Genomic DNA, 21,372 nt, shown 5'->3' with positions numbered 1-21,372 from the left:
ATGTGATATGGGTCGATATGGATTGTCAGTCCGAATGAATAAGAGAAGCGTTATGACTAGTGGAAAGAACAATATGAGTAGATGGATTCTTCGTAACCTTCGATTGTCAAAATTTCAAAAGTCCAACTCAAATATGCTCATTCCTTGTAAGTCGACTTCATCTTATATATATCGTCTAAATAAATGCAAGGAGGAAAATAAATAATTGCTAAACCCTAAAACCCATAACCATGGATCGATAAACCTAACCCTAAACCTAAAATCTAAACCCCTTTAGTAAACCCTAAACCCCTTTACCATGTTATACAAAAAATGAAAATGATTTACCATTTGCGACTCAAAGACTTGTTTCTAAATCAACTTCAACTCAAGTGAGTACGAACAACTTCATCGCATGATGTGTGGTATTACATCAACATAAACCCTACTCACAATGCAACAATTGAGTGAAAAACCTATCTCATTCATCTAAACCTACAAATTTTACCATTTTATAAATAAAACAGGCATGATTAATTATAATTACAAACAATTACATAATAAAATTAAGAACTTGGAAAGCGAGTTGGAATTAATATAAGTTATAGGATTTGGGTGAATTGTTAGTCATGAGCTTTTTTTTGTACATTGCAACCTTCTCATTCAGTGCACCCTTCAAGCTATCCAGTGTCTTGACGAAGTTCAAGTTACTCTAGTCACAACCAATGAAGTCCACTAAATCATCTACGAGACCCAACATGGTCCAATCTATGTGTTGCCTCATTTCTCTCCTCATCATCGCCAAATCGATGAAATAGAACACAAACATCTTCACCACATCCTCATCACTCTTAAAATGAAGATTTGGACAATCTTTGTCCAGCTCGAACTCATTCATGTTTGTCCTATTACCTAAATATAATCATCTAAACCTAATAGCTTTATCCTGTTTGAACTCAACAATATGTCTCAACCTATACCTTAAATCATAATAGTGTGAATATTTTCTCACCCAAAAGAGGCCTTCTCACTCAGTAACTTAAAACTAATAACATCATTAGGGCCATCCTCGAGCTCTCTCAACAAAACGTAATGGTAAAGAGATGCATTGACCAGTACTAACTTAACTTCCAAAAAATCAAGTTTTCTTAAACACGTATAACTGCCTAGTTGTTAACTTTTCTTTTTTTTCTTTTTTTTTTTTTTATGTTTGGGACGGTCTTGGCTAAATGAGAACAACATGACAAATTGGCTAGAAAAAAAATTAAAAGTGTGAATTGTGGTGACCAGAGGCATGTGCCAAACAGAAGATACATAAAGCAAGACACAATTATAAGTAATTTGTAAAAAAAAACTCGAGCCTACCTCGGACCAAACTCAGTTAAGATCTGTACAAAATATTGAAAAACTCGGGTAACCTCTATTTTAAATTTCAAACAACAATAATAAAATCTCGATGTTAAACTCAGCCAAGACAACCCAAATAGAAACACTCTGATCACTACTTTTCAAAAACAATGCTATTTTTTAAATGTGAAACCTAACGTGCACCATTTTAGACAAATTTCTAGAATAAAAGGACCCCACTTAAAGATTAAAATTCATGATAGATAGATAAGAGAAGACAAAGTGATGGACTCTTTTTAATGTTTGTCAACCTTGAAATCTTGTGAGATCATCATGCCTTCATTTTTTTTTATTTTTATTTTTTATCTTATTTTATTTATTTAAAAAAGAGAAAGAAAAAAAAAAAAGCGTAAAAGAATTAATATTGATTTGATTTAAAGTGGGTCGTCCCCTTGCCCGGCTTTCATACTTTTGCCTTTGCCTTTGCCTTTTTCCCTCACCTCTTCCCTTTTCCTTCTCCATTTTGTCAAACACCTTTTTTTGCCACATGCTTTAAGCAAGCTAATTAAGGGTTTTTTTTTTTTTTTCTTTCTCTTCTAATTATTCCTTCTCTTTATTCTCTACCATTGTTTTGAATTTAAGAAATGAAAAAAGAGCTTACACATGCAAACTTTGCAATCAATAGATTCTTAAGGTCACATATATATACACATACATACATATACACTTAGTCAAAACGTTAAGTTGATAAGGGTTAAGTAAAATTTAATTATATATAATCTTACTACCATAACTCAAGTAGTATTTATAATTATAAACGAAGAGCATTGTGGCTTGAATTTCACATTTTTGTTACATTTTAAAAGAAAAACAAAAAAGTAATTGTTTCAAATGGAAAAACTGCTAAAAGTAGTTTAAAATATAGCAAAATGTTATTGTTTATCAATGATAGACACTAATGACATTTATATATCACTAATCTATCGCTAACACTGACAAATATCTATCAGTAGTATTTATTAGAGTCTATTACTGATAGACAATAACATTTTTGTTATATTTGTAAACAACCTTATTCATTTTGCTATATTTGAAAGCATAAAAAAAAAAAAAAGCTTCAATTGTGATATATTTGTGGTTCTATTTGGTAAGCTATTTTCTTCGTTTCGAAAATTAAGTTTGTTTTCTCTTATTTTCTTATATTGATTTATAACCTCCTTACCCACAAGATTTAATTGTTTGTAAAATTTCAACACGCAAAAATTTCACCATTTTTTTTTTGTTTTCCAAACCTGGCTTTATTTTTTTTTCTCGTTAAAAGATAGATAACAAAAATAGTTATTACGGGGAATGTGTTTATAAGCTTGATTAATTAATTTTAAAAGTTAAAATAAAAATGAATACGAAACGAAATCTTACTAAATGGTTGTTGAATAGTATAATATTAGATGTTGATAATTGGTTTATTATACTATTTTGATTCAATGGTGATAGTGTTCGTTTTTCTCAAATTTCTAACTTAATATATTATTCTTAAATATTACACTTTCAATGAATTATGATTAAAAAAATACAAATATTGATATCAAACAAGTAAGGTTTGAGTTTAATAGATCCTTGCACTTTTATTTTCCATGTTTATCAAGCCTTTATTTCAATGTATTTGAGCTTGTTTCCTACCATCTCTACTTTTATTCAATTAATGTAAAATTATGTGTTTCCTACACTCTCTAATTTTATTCCATTAACGTAAAATTAAAAGATTGAGATACTATTAACTCGTGCTTCATAGACCTTCTAATTATTAAAAAAAAAAAAAAAAGGAAAAAGTAACTATATACAAACACGGCTTTAAAGACACAAAACATTTAAGAGATTAGAAATTAACCAAACAAAAATCTAAAAAATCAACTACAAAACTTATAACATAATCTGAATGGATATGGAGAATCCACCCTTTCACCAATTTAGGGTAAACACAAAGACATGGAATCAGTGGAGAGAAAAGGACTTTGGTTTTTACATTTAGTAATAGGGTTGACCAAAAAGGGGACGTTTTGGGACCACAAAATGTAAATGTTAGGAGTTGTGAGGACTAGAAAATAAAAATGAATAAATAGTAAATGTAGGGCCATAAAGTAGATGGAGTGAAATCTCTTAATATGATTCTTGGATGGCCTTATTAAGAAAATATTGGTCAATATAAGATCCTGATTTTATGTACAAATGGGTCCTTTTTCTTTTTAATCCTTAATTATCAACACCTTTCAAACAAAAATAAATAAATAACATTGTTGTTAATTAATTCAATTGCTAAAAAAATATTTTGAGATCACCAACTTAAGATCTGCTTGTGTAATGTAGGGCCCGAAGCAATGTCAAAACAATGTAGTTGTACTAGAAAGAAATTTTTTACGTCAAATCCTAATTTGCATGTATTCATATTTGAACAACCTTTATTTCAAAGGATAAGTAGTATATATATATATATATATATAAATTGTTTAAATATTGTAACTATTATGGATGATTTTGAAATAATAATAATAATAAATCGTATTCATAAAGGCAACAAAAAAAAAAAAAAAAAGGATTGGAAGTTAAAAGATGGGATATCATGATGGGCTAATAATGATAGAAAAAATAAATCAATTTGTCACCTGGTCTCAAATTGTGACAAAATAAACGTTTTAAATTTTTAATTCTAATTAATTAGAAGAGGAGTTCAAGTTTGAATTTCTATATGTATAGATGGTATCATATAACTTGAATTTCGAAACAAAACAAGGGAAGAGTGAGGTTAACCTTCTCTATAAATACATTTTTAACGTTCCATATGAGCTTTTCACATTTTCCTACTCTTTAACTTATGCATGGAAGTGCATGTGCCAATCTTTCGAAAATTCCAAATTGAAAAAAATTCAATTGATCTGACATAGATAAGATAAATGAGCATACTTTTTTCATTGTCAATTGATTTTGGAAAGAATCTCATGTTATCTCGAATATGGTATTAGAGGTCAAAGTCCAAAAAAAGTTGTGTTAAGAATGAATTCATAATATGCATCATCTTGACTTATAAGAGCACCAAGGAAAAAATATCATTTTTTCTTCACGTGCTAGTGATGTAGAATGTGGTGATTTAAGGTAAGGCAACATAGGATAAGATGACTTCTTGGATGTTAAATCTGCAAAAGATAAATAGTTGTGCACCAAATTGGTGTACGTCATCCAATAATGTAGGATTAGATTAATAAGATGGAGAATGAGTTAGGAGCCTACAAAAAGTAAGCCTCCGAGCAAAGGTTTAGGTTTGGGCTCAACCCTGAAGTAGACAGAGCTTGAGCTCGAGGCAAAGATGACAATTGGACTAAATGGTACAATTTGAATCTTGTTTGGCCTCTTAGACTTGTTTCTTGCACATTTTGTCTTTGAATAGAATTTGACGATCATTGTCTTGACTTTACTTTCCTTATTTTTTCCGGCATAGAACTATCTATAATAATTTTTATAGACTTATTTTTATTTAGAAAAAACTAATATATTAGCTAATTTGACTTTTAATTAAATTGATAAGTAGTAAAAGTTTGGAATTTTAATGTGAAATATACTTGGTTGACTTCAAAAGAAAAGGAAATCTAATATATTAATCTCTCAAACTTTATCCCTCATTAGCTTCTCCTAATTATATATATATCGAGTATATTCACAATAACCCCTACTTTTAAGTTTTACTCACTTCCTTTCAATAAATCTCTTTTTACATCTGCATTGCATTGCATTAAACTACTCTAATATCATTTGTTTTTATACACATTTTTTGTATGAGTGTTAATTAATTTTGAGAAAAATGCATTTTACCTCTAATTCAAGCCAAGTCTAGGCCACTTAAAATCAAATGTTATGATTATTAAATGGTTATGATATTAGACGTTTTTTTTATATAATCAAAATACTATAAATTTGAATTCTCTAAGTTGTTGGAAACTCAAACTAATAATAACTATTAAAATATGTGTAATATAGGTCTTTACATTTTTAAGTATTGTGTCTATTTGGTTCTTAAATTTTTTAAAACTTTAGGTGTCCTACTAAAAGATTTAAGGGTGTGTTTGAAATATTTTCATTTGTATAATTTAAAAAATAAATTATATTAAAAAAATGAAGTGCTTTTTAGTTTTTGATGATTTAATTTCTGTACTCTGGAATGTATAGCAATTTAGTTCATGAGATGTAATGATTTACTAAAAAATAGATTTATAAAAAGTTGGTTTTTATGCTGAAAAGAGAATCCTTCTGAATAGAAAAGTGAAATTATTTACAAAATAGAGAAAGAGTTGAATGGATTTTGATATTTTTTCAAAAAAATAGTTATAATATTTTGTTAATTTTTAAAAGGCTTCTTTTTTAAAATTTATCTGAAGATTTCAACCTGTTATAAGAAATGAGGAAAAGTAGAGATATTTTTAAAATAAAAGCAAAATTGTTATTAAATAAGACATTTTAAGTTTCTGGAAAAGAAAAGCTTAGAAATTAAATCATTACTTCATAAAATGTTAATGAACCTCGAAATAATTTTATTTTTATTTCTTCTTTTTTGGAAAATAAGAAAAAGAAGGTTGGGTGTACGGAACAGAATATTAGGAAGGAGGAGAGAGGATGATTGGACTCAGCCAGTGAGATCGATCCACGTCAGCTAACCAATAACTGGCTGACAGATGTATGATTGAAGAGCAACACATGGGAACAGTAACACGTGGCAGACAAGAACGGGAACCCACAATTCGGAGCGTGAGAATATTTCTTTTTTTCTTTTCTTACCAAAAATATAATTTTACATTGGAAAGAAAGTCTATTGAGTATTGACCCAGTTAATCAAAAAGTTTCTATTACTAATACTATCTTATACTTATCTTCCTTTCTTATTTTTATTTATAAAGTATTTATTGTATGATCCTACATAATAATAATTCTCAATAACTTCTTAAATAACAAATAGAAATATATATTAGATCTATTACCAAGAATATAATAATCCTTTCCTTGCTATAGTAAATACAATTTTGTAGCATTCAATCAACCAAATTCTTATTTGTTACGTATTTACTATTTTATCTCAATCATTTTTTTTATTCTTTATTAATACTTCAACCACATAGCTATTATAATCTAAACTGCTCAAATACAAACTATTATAACTCGAACTATAATAATTTAGTTTATAATATTCAACTCATTGCCACAAACTACCTCTAAATTAGTTAAACTATCTACTAGATTAGCGAAAAGTACTAAAAGAATGTTAATTATATTATATATATGGCATAAATTTGAGAAGGGTTGCATCTCCCTAAATATGTGAAAATATTTTGAGAAAAATTAATATTGTATATGAAATGTGGTTTGTGTAAAAGTTTTTATAGAAAAAAGAAAAAGAAAAAGAAAAAGTGGAGAGAGAGAGAAAGGAGAAGTGGGGCCGAGGGAAGATCTTGAGAAAGGGACCCACAAGAGATTTTAGATAGAAAAAATGGGAAAACCAAAATGGGGAAGGAATTGGAAGATTAGGGTAAGGAGTGAGGTGGAGTGGGTCCCCACTGAGTCCCCACTGAGTCCCCACTGAGTCCCACGGAGACCCCACCCCCAAAATTACCTTTATTTATTTCATGTCTCAATCTCTCTTCTCCTTGCTCTGCCCTTCGCATCTCCCCCATCCACGCTCTGTCTCTTTATTATTGTTTTTCTTTTATTATTATTATTATTATTATTATTATTATTATTATTATTATTATTATATATTTATTTTAAATTATAAATAAATACAAAACTGAAATTACACATACATCATTCTTAAAAACTGTCCTCTCTTTCTTTCTTTTCTTTTCTTCCTTCCTTTGCCTTTTCAGTGCTCAAAATTCTAATAATTATGTTGGGTGTTGGTGAATTTGTCTCTCCAAAACATGCCTAAATTTTCTTTCTTTCTTTCTTCATCAATATTTTGGAACAACATTTATTTATTACAAAAATCATTGAAATTGCTACAATTCGTTCACTCATTATTATGACTTCTTGTAAGTTGGAATTGATAATGATGTTGCGCCTAAAACCTATTACACCACATTCTCATGCTTCAATAACAAATATTCATTCTTAACAAACACCAACTTAAGTATTTATATCACCATTCTAAATCTTTCTTACACTCCCTTTATTCTTAAATAAATAAATACAACTCCTTTTAAATATACCAAATAAATCTAATTATTTTTAAAAAAAATATCAACATATCACCTCTATTATTCATATCTAACAATAAATGTTGGTACATATCTATTACCATCTAAAATTGTTTGTTATATTTCTACATATTTTTCTATAAAATTTGTCATCTAAAGCTATTAGCCAAAAAAACCAAACAATTACATAGTTAATTCTAAAATATTAATTAACAATTAAATTACTATTAACTAACCAAAACGCCTAAATTATACAAATAATCTAATATTCTTGCTTAGTCATATAATTTAGAACACCAATTGAGCCCTAAATAGTAGTTGTCATTAATTGAAAATAAGCACTTTTGTCAATGATTCAATTATTTTTCACCCAATTTTTTTTCTTTTTAAAAGAGTCTTTGCTTGCTGTATAAGCCATCAACTCCAATAATGGGGCAACGGCCTAAGGTAGGTAATAGGTTAATATAAATCTTCTTTCCATTAAGATTTAGGATGTCATTTAAGTAAACCCCTTCTAGAATTTTTCACCAAAAAATAAAAAAGAAAAAAAGATTTAGTCATTAAAGTCAACTTCAAAGATTGATATGGTGTAGATTTTGTTCTAGATGTCATAAAGCTTATGAAGATTTTCTTTTATGACATTTATTAAGATCTTTTTTTTTCCCTTGAGGAAACAAATTTGTAGGTTTGAAGAAATAAAATAGAAGATTTTAATTTCACACCCTCAGTGAATTTAATGCCTATTAATGTCCTAATAAATCAACTCTATACACACACACTTATGTCTATGAGTATGTGATAGGCATCATTTAAGTATCTTCTTCTACCATTTTTCTGTTGTCTGTCTTTAACAAAAATAAGTAATTATAATTAAAATTACTTGGTGCTAACACGTTATAACGTTGCTCACACGCGCATATCTCACTTGACTCTTAACAGGCACCAATGCCCCTATGCTTTAATTTGGATATGTGATCGACTGACCTACACAAGAGAACTTGTGGGTACAATGTTACATTAAAATGTCTAAATTATTACACGGAGTATTTAATTCAACTAAACACTCAAATATATTGTTTACTTCTTTACATGGAGGAATAAAACAATTTATAGACCTTATTGTCTCACATCAACTTTGGGATGTAGTCCTTAAGACCGTAGGTTTTCAATAATCAATAAGCTTATAACGGTTATTACTTTTTTAGTGATATGAGACGATTAACTTGATTGGCTAATCAAACACTCGAGACTTTGACTCTTTGTTTAGGAACGTACAAACTCCTAAACAAACTCACATTATACTCTTAGTTAAGTTCTAAATCCACTAATGAGTGCGGTGTTGAACTTAAATGTCTAAATTAATATATTGGAAGTATTTAATTCAATTAAGCATTCAAAATATTGTTTACCTCTCTTCAAGTACTAGAGGAGTAAGATAATATATACAATATATCATCTAACATCAGCTTCAAATTTAGTCTCTAATATTGTAGGTTTTCAATATCATTAAGCTGAGTGGAGCTATTATCAGCTTGGTAATATGGGATGAGTTTGGCCGAGGTAACCAAACACTCAAGACTTGTTTACAGACTTGAGGACGTTAATCTTTTGTAACGTTTTTAAACTTGGAAACAAAAAAGAAAGAAAAGTGGTGGTTAGGGCCGTGGCCTTAATAAAATGAATAAAAGTGTATTGGGGTGATTATATTTGGCAAATAATTAAAAGTGCGAGAATGGATGAAAGAAAATAAAGATGTGTAATGGTGAGAGGTAAAATGTATGATTCCCAAATATGTGTGAAGATTAAGATGGTATGCCAATAATAATGAAGGGTTAAAAAGAGATGGTGAGAAATACAGGTAAAGGGTATCTGTTTAAATTAGGTGAAAATGAAATGGGGAAGCAGAGTTTAGAAAGAAAAGCCAATTAACCTTCCTTATTACAAGCAATTAATATTGCATTAATAGAAATTTAAAAACAAAACCATGGGAAGAATGGAGAGGGGAGAGAATCCAATTCAATGATAGTTTGTTTAGTTAAGTACTCTCTTCTAATTAATATCAGAAAGGGTCTTTATTTAATTAATTAATTAATTGAATCAAATCCAACTAACACCTAAAATCAACTCTTTTCCATCATCATGATGACCGAATGGGAACAAAGATCTTGGGATTTTTTCTTCGCAATCAAACAAAATCTTAACCAAGAAAAGTAAAAAGGAAAAAGGAAACCAAATTAAATAAATTTTAATATTCATTAAAATACCATTTTGTCCTTCCATTTTCACCTTCCCTTTTGTTTCCTCCACCATTCTTTGATTTTATCGTATAAAAACATAATTTAACCTTCATTACCAATCTCTATTCATAAATTGTGAAAATGTATTCATACATGTGTATTTTCTTGTTTGAATTCAAACTGTTATCACATCAATTTTACACTACCAAATTTAAAATTTATCCAAATATTTAGATTTTATAAAAATCTCAAATTCAATAGATATTTTAGAATAAAATGTAAAGAAAAAAGTTTAAATAAATATTTAAAATTTATAGTTGTTTTTAAATAATAGAATGAACCAAAACATTTATAAATTATATCAAAATTTCACTATCTATCATCACAGTTAAATAGACTAATATTACAGACTTATAGATACAGCGCATCCATCATGGTGAGCTAATAGATGGTAACTTCTTGATATATTTATAAATATTTTAAACAATTTCGTCATAAAGAACTTTACTACAATTTACATTGAGAATTTCTAACCCAAGAAACTACTACAAGTATTTAATTTAAAAAATAAGTTATTTTAAAAAAAGTAGTGAGTGTTTAGAAACCATTCAAAATAGTCTTTTAGGTATATTTTAAACAATTTTGACAAAAATAAATCAAAATAAAAATGAGTTTGTTGAAAAATATTTTTTTCTTGAATAATGGAAAGGGAGCCTACATTTGGTTATATGGTAATAGGATATTACTGAAGATAAAAAAGTTACTGAAAGTAGAACAATACCAAAATGTTATTTAGAATGAGAGAGAGAGTTAAAAGAAAGAGATAAATGGTTGTTGTAGGAATGGGGTATAGAGAATCTATAGAGAGATCTGAAGCCTGAGAGAAAATACAAACACACATATATGACATCTACAACTACAACTATACTTACTTGATCCCTAACTATTTTTTCTTTTTCTTTCTTTTCCTTTTCCTCTCCACACCCACTTCTTCATGAAAACCTCCAATATTACCACACCCCACCACCTCTAGCTCCCATTTTTTCCTCCTTTCTTCTAAAATTTCCCCTATAATGTCAAAACCATTATAATTTTGAGATTTTGAAAAATAAAATAATAATATAACTATATTTTTCTTGGATATTCATCATTCTAGCTACAGGCTTCTGATCTTGAAGAGAAGAAGAGGGAGAAGAAGAGGAAGAGGAGGAGGAAGAGGAAGAAGAGGAAGAAGAAGAAGAAGAAGAAGAAGAAGAAGAAGAAGAAGAAGAAGGTAGAAGAAGGAAAATGGAGTTGAAGAAAACAGAAGTTGAGGAGAAAGTAGAAGAAGAACACCACCACCATTTCCATGTATTGGCTGTTGATGATAGTCTAATTGATAGAAAGCTTTTGGAAAAGCTCTTAACAATTTCTTCATGTCAAGGTACAATCTTTATATTATATATTTATCCACTTATTTATTTATTTCATCTAATAATTTTATAACTGGTTTATTTTCTTCTTCTTTCAATTATACCCTCAAAAGCAGTTACCTGTGTTGAGTCTGGTGATAAAGCTCTTAGATATTTGGGCCTTCTTGATCATGATCTTGATCCATTTTCTTCTTCTTCATTTTCTTCCTCACAACTCTCCCAACATCAGGTTATTTTATTTTATATTATTTTACAAATTTTCTCTCTCCCAATGTCCATTTTCGTCTATGCGCATTCTTAAAGAAATTAATACAACAAAATGTATCAGAAGAATTGACGGACAATGGAATTATTTATAGTGTCTTTGGAATGACTTTCATTACAATTTATATATATATATATATTTGTAAAATTAGTTTTACAAAAGCAATGATAAATAAAAAAAATTAAAACATGTTTTATAAAATGGATATATATACAGATCAATAATTACTTTTAAATATGTTGAGTACTAAACAAATGTGTCATTTGAAATGGTTTTGAAATATATATATATATGGTATAAGATGGTAGTAACATTTTTATATATAAAAAAAAAAAAAACAAAAAGAAAAAATTGAAAATGGTGTAAATTAAAAGGTAAGAAGAAAGAAGAAAGTATTTATTGAAATATTGTGGATCACATGTGGAAGAAAGTATTAGGTAGAATACAATTAAAATTAATAACTTTTTTCAACAGTGCATTCAATCAGCCGGGAATTGATGAAGATTTTCTGTGGAATATATTTTAGACATGGGGACCCCTATGTTTTCAATTTTTTTTTAATTTCTTTAATTTTTAATTAAAAAAAGAAAAAAAGAAAAAAGAAAAAAGAAAATCCCTTGATTTGTAATTATTATAATAATTTATGAAAATGATTTAGATCTTGATTTTGCATTTACAGGAAGTCAAAGTCAACCTAATCATGACAGATTTCTGTATGCCTGGGATGAGTGGTTATGATCTACTCAAACGACTCAAGGTCAATTTCCACTTCCACCCTTTCATACTTGCAACAATTAATCACCTCTATTTTTTTCTATCTAATTATATTCTTTATTTTACCTAACTTATTATTAATCACTCTAACATAATTTTTCAAAATATCTTTAAAATATAGAGTAATACATAATTGTATGTGGTCGTTCATCTTTTCACATTGTTCTTTTTTAATTTTTTTATATTTAAATGACAAAGTAACATATCTAAGTTTGAATGAAAAAGAAGTACAGTATATTTGAAGAAAGGAGAAAAAGAAAAACAAAGTAGGATGATATTCTAAGTTAGTGAAAAAAAAAAAAAAAAAGATGATAATGGACAAAAACTTTACCTGAATATAGAAAGTCCAGACACCCAAACCTTGCAAAATTTTACTTTGTCAATATATACACATCAACTGCATTATTCTGTAGCTTTCTCTGGACATAATCATATAATTTGGATTAAATCAAATAATCTAAATTTGAAAACTATAAGAGCTAGCTAGCTAGCATATATTTAAAATCAAAATTTTGTTTAATTGAATTGAATGTAACTTCAATGAAATATAATATATATTAGTGATTTAAGGATTTTTGGTTTGAATTCCTAATCCTTTATTTTACTCGAAAAAAAACTATTTTTGTCCACTAAACAGATATGAGTGGATATGACTGTTGTAATTGCTTAGAACTAAAAATAACTCTCTTTTAATTGCTACGTTAAATTTGGTTTGATGGCTATTTTTTATTTTTAGAATTAAGTTTATACATACTATTTGTGTTTATAAGTTTTTTTTATCCATTCTCTACCAGTGATATTTTTTTAATATTTGTTTTCTTATAATATTTTGGTGATATTTTTAACTCCAAGCCAAAGTTTTTTTAAAAAAATCAAAACTTTTTAAAACTACTTTTTATTAGTTTTCAAATTATATTAACTTGGTTTGAATTGATAAAATTTCAATAAAATGAATGCATTAACCTAAAAAACTAGACAGTAACGCCGCCTATTTAATAATTATTGAAATTTATTTTTCTTTTTCCTTATTGAAGGAGAATAATTTTTTTATTTTGAAAATTGAAATAGTACACATCTTGAAAAGATGAAAAGTGTAATAATAAATATTTTTGAAAACGTGGATGTGCAGGGATCTTATTGGAAGGATATTCCTGTTGTTGTGATGTCATCAGAGAACGAGCCATCGAGAATCAACATGTAAGTTAGCAGCTCAAACTCAATTTTCTTATCTAAATTAAATTTCACTTTATCTAATATTATACATTAATATCATTAAACTCAATTCATAGTTAATAATTACTTGATTATATATATGATAAACACTTCTCAAACAAATTTGAACTTAAGCAGGTGTTTAGAAGAAGGCGCAGAGGAATTTCTTCTAAAGCCTCTTCAATTATCAGATGTCAAAAAGCTCGAGCCTCACCTTCAAAAATCCCTCACCCGTTGTGCTTCTGATCAACAAATCAAGGAACAACAAACAACACTTGGAATTGGAATCGGAATCGAAATTGACGACGAAAATAACTCGAAATTAGAAGAGAGTAAGAATAGCATTAATAATAACAATAATAATAATAGCATGAGCAAGAGAAAGGCAGCAACTGCAGAGCACTGTGAAGAAAGATCACGACCAAAACTGAAAGAATTGCAAGCTGGAGTGTAAAGATGGAAATGGGGCATTGGCATTTCGTTCAACACCTTTGCTGCAATCATTTGGAGTTATTTGATACCAAGCGGAGAAAAAGGGGAATTTGGAGATGTAAAATGGATTGTTGTTTTGTATACCGTAATTTCTTTGGTAATGAATGCCTTTTGCGTTGGATGGATGGATGGATGAAGATGGAGGAAAATCTCCCAAAATTGAGATGTTTTTGGAGGGTAATCAATTAATTCTAATTTCAAAATATATATATATATATATATTATCTTTTTACAATATGGAGAGGAGGATCAAAACTGAGGTTGAGGTTTATCACATATGTTGTGTAATTTAGGTAATATATTGCACCACAAAAGCTTGTTCCACGTAATATTACTTGAAAAAACAAAGAGTACGGAACAAATCAAACACAATTAAAGATAGAAGAGAAAATAGGGTTTGATGACTTAGTTCGTAATACCATCTACTTCTAGAGACAATTGGTATGTCGAAAAATATTTTCACTAATATATAATAGACAACTTGTTAAGATAGTCTACTAATTGTCTTTATTTTCTTTTCACATTTCTTGGTCCATTGTATTATGACCCAAATACGTATTAAAAAAACAATCGGTTATATGAGGAATTATATGTTGCATGTGTGTATAGGTAAGAGTTTTTAATCCCAACTTCTTTTTATATACTTGAGATTTGAAGAATATGGTATATATGAATTAAACCTAAGAGAAAACTCTAGTTAATCTCTCTTCTTCTCCAATCTCTTTTCATTTCTTATCTTGGTATTAGAGTTATGAGAGTCTAATCGACATTAATAACTTTTTTTCCTTTTCTACATTTATCTCTTCTTCCATCTATTCGACGTTTGCACAAGTACAATCAATCGATAGCCTTTGCAAATCATCACCGATTCCCATCTCTTCTTCCTATCGTCCAAAATCCATCTTTACAGATCATCAACCAATCGACCGATATGGAAATTTCAAACCCATCCCCAACTCTTTTTCTCCAATCTCTTTTCATTTCTTATCTCAACCAAGTCCTTATATTGTTGAATTTATCTATAAAGTAACGAAAAAATTGATATTTTGATTGAGCACGTAGGTTTGTTAAGTGTAAGACTACCTCTCAATTAATTAAGTGCTCTAAAGTATGATTATATTTTATAAAATGTTGAGAGTGGATACTTTTTGCTCCCTTAAACATTTTTTTTACTCCAATTTCTTGTTTGAACTTCAATAGAATGTTTTGAATCATTTTCTAAAGTGTACTCAAATTGTAGTAAAATTTATTTAATTTTTTTATCATAAAAATAAATAATTAATTAACAATTTAAAATTAAGATTATAAAAATCAGTCATTACTCAAGGCTTGTTTGATAACGTTTCTGTTTTCGGTTTCCTATTTCCTGTTTTTTTATTTTTTAGAAACAAGAAGCAGAAACAAAAAAATGTATTTGATAACTACTTTTCGTTTACTTATTATTTTTTTCGAGATTTATTTTTAATTTTATTCATATTATTTTATTTACATCTAATTCAATTAAATATTACACCACTCACTCTATCAAACATAGATAGAAAGGTCTTCTAGTAATCTTATGGAGATCAAGATGAAGATTGAGATCTAAAGGACAGAGCTAGTGAGGAGGAAGACGAAAACCCACGATGAAGAAGAGGACTGAAATACACAGCGAAGAGGAAGACAAAGATCCACGGCGAAAATCCAGATGCAAGCGAAGATGAAGAGGAAAATCCAGATCTAACGAAAAAGAAGACTTCGTGTAAAGGAAGACGATGGTTATTTGGAAAAGACAATGAAGATAAGAGGAGAAGAAAAAAAACCACGTGGAGAGTAATTATTTGGGAAAGAAGATGGAAATAAGAGGAAGAAAAAAGAAATCACATGGGAAAATGAAAAAGGAAAGGAAATAGAAAAATAATTGAGAAAAAAAGAAAAGAAAACCAATAAAAGTAACTGAGAAAAAGGAAAAGAAAACTAAGAAAAATAATTAAGAAAAAGAAAAAGAAATCCGATAAAAATAATTGAGAAAAAGAAAAAGAAAATCGATAAAAATAATTGAAAAAAGCCAATAAAAATAATTGAGAAAAAAAAAAGAAAAAAAGCCAATAAAAATAATTAAGAAACGAAACAGAAAAAACTATTTTTTTTCCAATAATTCCTTATAAAATAATATGTTTCTAATTTTTTGAAAACAAGAAACGAATAACGTTATTAAACACCTCTGTTTCTTAAAAAATTAAAATAAAAACATGAAACATACAAAAAAAAAAAAATATTACTAAACAGATCCTTATTTGTGTTAAAACATATATGGGCATTTTGGTTGGAGTAATAATTGGAACAAGTTAATAGATATGAAAATATATTTTTTTAAAAGTTAAATTTAATCTAATAATTAATAAAATCTCATAAATATAGTTTAATTGGTAATCTCATAAATATAGTTTAATTTGTTTGTATGGAAGAGATTGTTTAGGAAGATTTTATCAAATTATAACAATTAATTTCTAGTTATATACTACTAAAATCTAATTTCTTCTTAACCACAAACACCAACATTGTTGTAATTTTTTCAAAACCACAAACACTATAATTATACTTTAAAAAATAGATATTATAGTTTTTTCCTAAAAAAAAGAAAGAAATTATATAATTAATCAAAAGCAACTTAGGAAATATGAAAATATGAAAATAAATATTATAATTTATCTTATAATTAAAACAACAATTTTACTCCCATTCTCAAAGCTCATAAATTACTCAATTTTTTTTCTTCCGTCAAGAAAAAAGAAGATTACATTATATGACAAAAAAAAAAAAAAAACACAAAATACTTCTTTTCTATATATTGAAAATTTGATAAATATGACGATAATTAGATAAAAATATGATAATAATCTGCTTTTAAATTTGTTATTTTTACAATTTTAAAAATTTAGAAACTTTTTATTATCATAAGCTACCTAAACAGGGACAAAAACTCTATTTATCATAAATTATTTTACTATCTTTACAAACTTTACTAACAAAAAACCAAAAGAAGCATATGAATAACAATTTGTTGTACATAGTGTGATGGAATTATGGCTGTTACTGTACATAATCATTGGATGAAATCAAAACATAGAAATTTGAGTTAATCATTTATATTAGTTAAATAAATGGTTTTCGTACTAAATTTATGATACAATATTTATTAAATAGAGGCAACTTTAGGGGCAATAATATCCTAATTAAGTTTGTAAATAAATGCAAATAGACAATGAATGAGTCAGTGTAGTGAACCCCACGCACTTTAAGTCACCAACTGCTCTCAATTGAAAATTGGCATCCTCCAAAACTGTATTAACTGTCTTCCTAACAAATACAAAATTTAATTATTTTACCAGATTTTATAGACAATTTTTTTTTGTTGTTTTCAATTGAAAGAAAAAAGAAATTTAGAAAAAAAGAAAAAAACAACTTTCAAGATTCTAGAATATTCGGAAACGGTCATTTTTCAAATATCAAAGTGTAGATATTACAAACTAGTGGAACCCATTGCCCATAACTATGTTTACATTTGTTTGACATTTGGAAATGCTTTTTAATTCGAAAATTCTAATTGTTAATATCATTTCAAAAATTATTTTCAAATATACCATTAATCATTCAAAATCAAAACCAATTTTGATGAGATGCAAATTTCATATAAATGTTTTAGACTAATTTTGAATATGACTTGTAGACAAAAGTAATAGGATATTCTCGCTTATTTGGACATACCTTCGACGAATGACCTTGATCGTTTATATAATATGGTGATTCGTAGCTGACGTTCGGATCATCATTCTGTCTCTTAAACTTTCAGAATTGTTGAGCTGATAATCAATGGATAATTTCACTTTACCACTATGATAGAACTATATATGAATGCTTCTAACGACTCCTTTTATGACACTTGCTCGTACAGAAACCAAACGGTTTCACATTCAATGGCTCAAAGGTTGATATGAAAACACTTGTAGGTCCTCCTGCTATGGCTTCTCTCAAGAGAGTTTCTCTTAGGTTCTGTTGAGCTTGTCTTAAGCTCTCTCCTAGCTTCTATGAGTTTACTTCTCTCGAGTACCTCATGGGTCTCATGAAGTTATCTGAGCTCTCCCTTATTTGATGTTTCTCTTAAGCTCTCTCCTAAGCTTCTACGAAATTTCTGACCAATCATGCCACGAAGACCATTGAAATTCCTTAGAAACGTCTGATGAAGACGAAAAACTTACCTTAGAAACCGCCGACTACAAGAACCCATTATGGGTCTTCAAGATTTGAAAGCCTTCGATGAAGGGAAAGAAGTTTTTTGGCCACAATAGAGAGGACGAAGAGAGGCCGGTGACAAAGAGAGATCAAAAACCATACTTTAGTGTTCAGAAGGGGCTTAAATAGAGGAGAGGATTATTTTGAAGACCGACTAGTGCCTGTGATAACTTGTAGAATACAAGTTATTATAGCCTTAAAAATAGAATAATGGGACCAAAATGCATAATAAATGTGTCAAAGCCCGTAGCATATGTTGTAAATTCATAAATATTTGAAAATACACTTTACATAGTTGTCATGCATGTCTCACCTTGTTTTCATTGCCTTAAAGTAGGATATGAACAAAAAAAAGAAGCTAGTGAATCATAAAGGAACTCGCGCGAAGACTATGCGAAAAGACCTTGCTTAGCAAATATATTTTTTAGGTGAGATCCTCACCAACACGCTAGAAAAGGTTCACTAGAAGACAAAAGCGGTAGATAGAATTGATGTGATTGACAATGGTTGCTTTCGACGCTAACACGTTCAGAAGAATAAAAGTTTTTCGACGAAAGTTGCCTATAAAAGGGACTCCATCCCAAGCAAACAAGTGAGCGACGTCTGAATAGATCACAACAAATTAATGCATGAATGTGCCAAACCCTAGAGAGTGGTGGAAAAGAATAGTCATTCTACCATCTGTAAAAAATTTCTTCTTCTTCTCCGACCAGTCTGTAAGTGAGAGCTTAAAGTCTAAGTAGAAAGTAGTCTATCCTCCATCTTTTTTTCTCTCTCCTGTATTTTACCTTTTTTTCTTTTAGTTTTTCTCTCTCTTCTCTCCTATGCATTCTTTCCTAATTAACCAGTTTTTTTTTTTTTAATTTCACATGTGTTTCATGGAAATTTTTTTCTCTCTTGCATTCTATTTTTTAAATATTTCCCCTCTCCTGCATTTTCCCTAATTAACCAAATCTCTCCAAATTTAGTATCTATATCTCAAAACAAGGCATTCATCATTTTTTTCTTTCTTAAACCTTTTTTTATTTATGAAAAGATAATTGATTTTATTAAATTGTTATATATGAGCTATTGTCATTTGCCCAAGGCTTATGATGTTACTACATAACTTTGGAATGTAGTACACCTCTTAGAGAGCCTTCTGATCACCGTTCTTGCACTCGAACACGACTTTTCCTTTTTTCATGATCTGAATGGTTGATCCATCGCCAAACTTCACCCTCCCAGTGAAGCTTTCATCTATTTTTGAAACTTCTCACGATGACCAGTCATGTGGTTGCTAGCACTGTCGTCAAGATACCAAACGTTATTATTTTTTCATTCTTGTCGTTGCAATACATCTTCGACAACAATCGCTCTTTGCTGAGTAGTATGACATCCTCCAGATCACGTCTAGTGCGTGTCTTCCTGGGACACATCCATCATCAAAGCTAGTTCTTCTTCGACGACACAAGTTAAATGAGCTCCGTCGTCATAACCTTTGCCACGACACTCCGACGCGGAATGTCCCAACTTTTGTCACCAGTGCCATTTCCAGTGTTGCTAGTGCCTCCTACACTATTTTGACGTTCCGTGCCACGACCATATCCTCGCCATCTTCCTCGATTGGTACCACCAGATCCGTGCCCTTTGTTCATCGAAGAGTTGCCACCACTATTTTCTTTTTGTCTAGCTTTCCATTCGGCATGGGTAAGTAGGAGTTGTCCATCGGTGTTGTTATTGTTTCCTAGGAGTTGTGTTGTTCGTTCCTCGTACACCATCATTCGTCCAATCGTCTCTTCAAACGGCATGGTTTCAAGATCTTGAAATTGCTCGATTCTGGTGACAATGAGAAGATATTTATCGGGGACAGAATCAAGGAGCTTCTTGACCAATGACGAATCCTCAAGTGCAACTCCGAGGGTGGTGAACTTACTTGCTAATTTACTGATTTTTCCTGCGAACTCATCGATTGTCTCGGTTTCCTTCATCCGAAGAACATTAAATTCGCTCTTCAAGATTCCAACTCGCGCCATCTTCACCCGCTCACTGCCCAAGTACCTCGTCTTGAGATTATCCCATATTTCTTTTGCGGACTTCTTCTTTGCGATTTGTAGAAGCACGTCTTCCAGGATGCATTGGAGAATGTATACACACGCCTTCTTGTCCTTCTTCACATCCACTTCGAGTCCTCTTATTGGCTCTATTGCTTCCCAAACTTCTTGTGTGTCGAGGATTGCTTCTGTCTTTATCGTCCACATCGTGTAGTTGTGTGGACATAACATCGGGTAGAAAATTGGCATTCTGCCATTCTCCTTTGTTTGCTGCGAGACGCTTGCCATCTTCGTTGGACAGTGGAATCTGCGATGAGAAGACAACCTGCTCTGATACCAGATGTTGGTTTTAAAGCAAAGGATCTGTAAAAATCTCACAAAGCAAAATAGATATTATGAAAAATATATTGCCAAGAGGGAGAGAAAATAATGGAACTTATATTTTATTCAATTAATGAACTAATATTTATAGTCTAAAAACAACAACAAAAAATTAGAAACCTGCTAACTTAGTGCATGCTGAAATTTTGGAGAGAATTAAAAAAATAAATAACCAAAACAATACATATACAAAAATGACGTGTGAACTACTTCCACCTATTTAGGAAGATCATTACCGGATTAATAGCTCACAATGTTGATCGGTTGGTCGAGATGGAAGAGAAGATGCTTTATCTGATAGAAGTCCTTGATCAAGTTCGGTTCCTAGAGACTCGGCTAAAGAAAGTCTCTAACAAGGTTAGGAAATCAATGCAATAGTTGGCCACTTAGATGAAATGCTTGTCAACGAATTGATGACAAGCATTAAAACCCTTAAAGTAAATGCTACCTGGTTGGATAGTTCGATCGAGGAGATAGCTTAATGGGCTTTACTCGTGGAAACTAAGTGAAGCAACACGCAATCAAACGCTTTTGTAATCGTTTGGGATTCAATCCCCTCACCAATAACCATTATACACTTACATCTCCTTCAAAATATGCACACTAATATTTAGTGTTTTTTATGTTTTACCTTTTGGTGGAGAAAAATATTTCATTGGCTTAAATGATGATTTTTCACACTAGATATTTATTAATAAAGTTGAAAGACAGTTAGAGAAATGTGAAAAAGGTAAG

At 29.5% G+C, this 21,372-nt stretch overlaps 2 protein-coding genes across 2 annotated transcripts; one reads left to right on the top strand and one right to left on the bottom strand.

Annotated features, from left to right (window-relative positions):
• The first annotated feature begins 10,628 nt into the window (after nt 1-10,628).
• LOC101216267 (two-component response regulator ORR9) lies at nt 10,629-14,186 on the top strand. Its single transcript, XM_004149749.3, has 5 exons — nt 10,629-11,219; nt 11,325-11,437; nt 12,153-12,230; nt 13,377-13,444; nt 13,598-14,186. Exons 1-5 carry the CDS (start codon nt 11,084-11,086, stop codon nt 13,911-13,913), a joined length of 711 nt encoding a protein of 236 aa, XP_004149797.1. The 5' UTR covers nt 10,629-11,083; the 3' UTR covers nt 13,914-14,186.
• Nucleotides 14,187-19,677: 5,491 nt separating this feature from the next.
• Nucleotides 19,678-20,544, bottom strand: LOC105436008. Its single transcript, XM_011660147.1, has one exon. The coding sequence runs from the start codon at nt 20,542-20,544 to the stop codon at nt 19,678-19,680; it is 867 nt and encodes a 288-aa protein (XP_011658449.1).
• Between the last annotated feature and the right edge of the window lie 828 nt (nt 20,545-21,372).

The sequence above is a fragment of the Cucumis sativus genome, chromosome 6 (genome assembly GCF_000004075.3).
Source record: "Cucumis sativus cultivar 9930 chromosome 6, Cucumber_9930_V3, whole genome shotgun sequence".
In the NCBI taxonomy this organism is placed as follows: domain Eukaryota; kingdom Viridiplantae; phylum Streptophyta; class Magnoliopsida; order Cucurbitales; family Cucurbitaceae; genus Cucumis; species Cucumis sativus.
The sequence above is the reverse complement of the archived record's forward strand: the minus strand, read 5'-3'. Positions and strand labels throughout refer to the sequence as shown.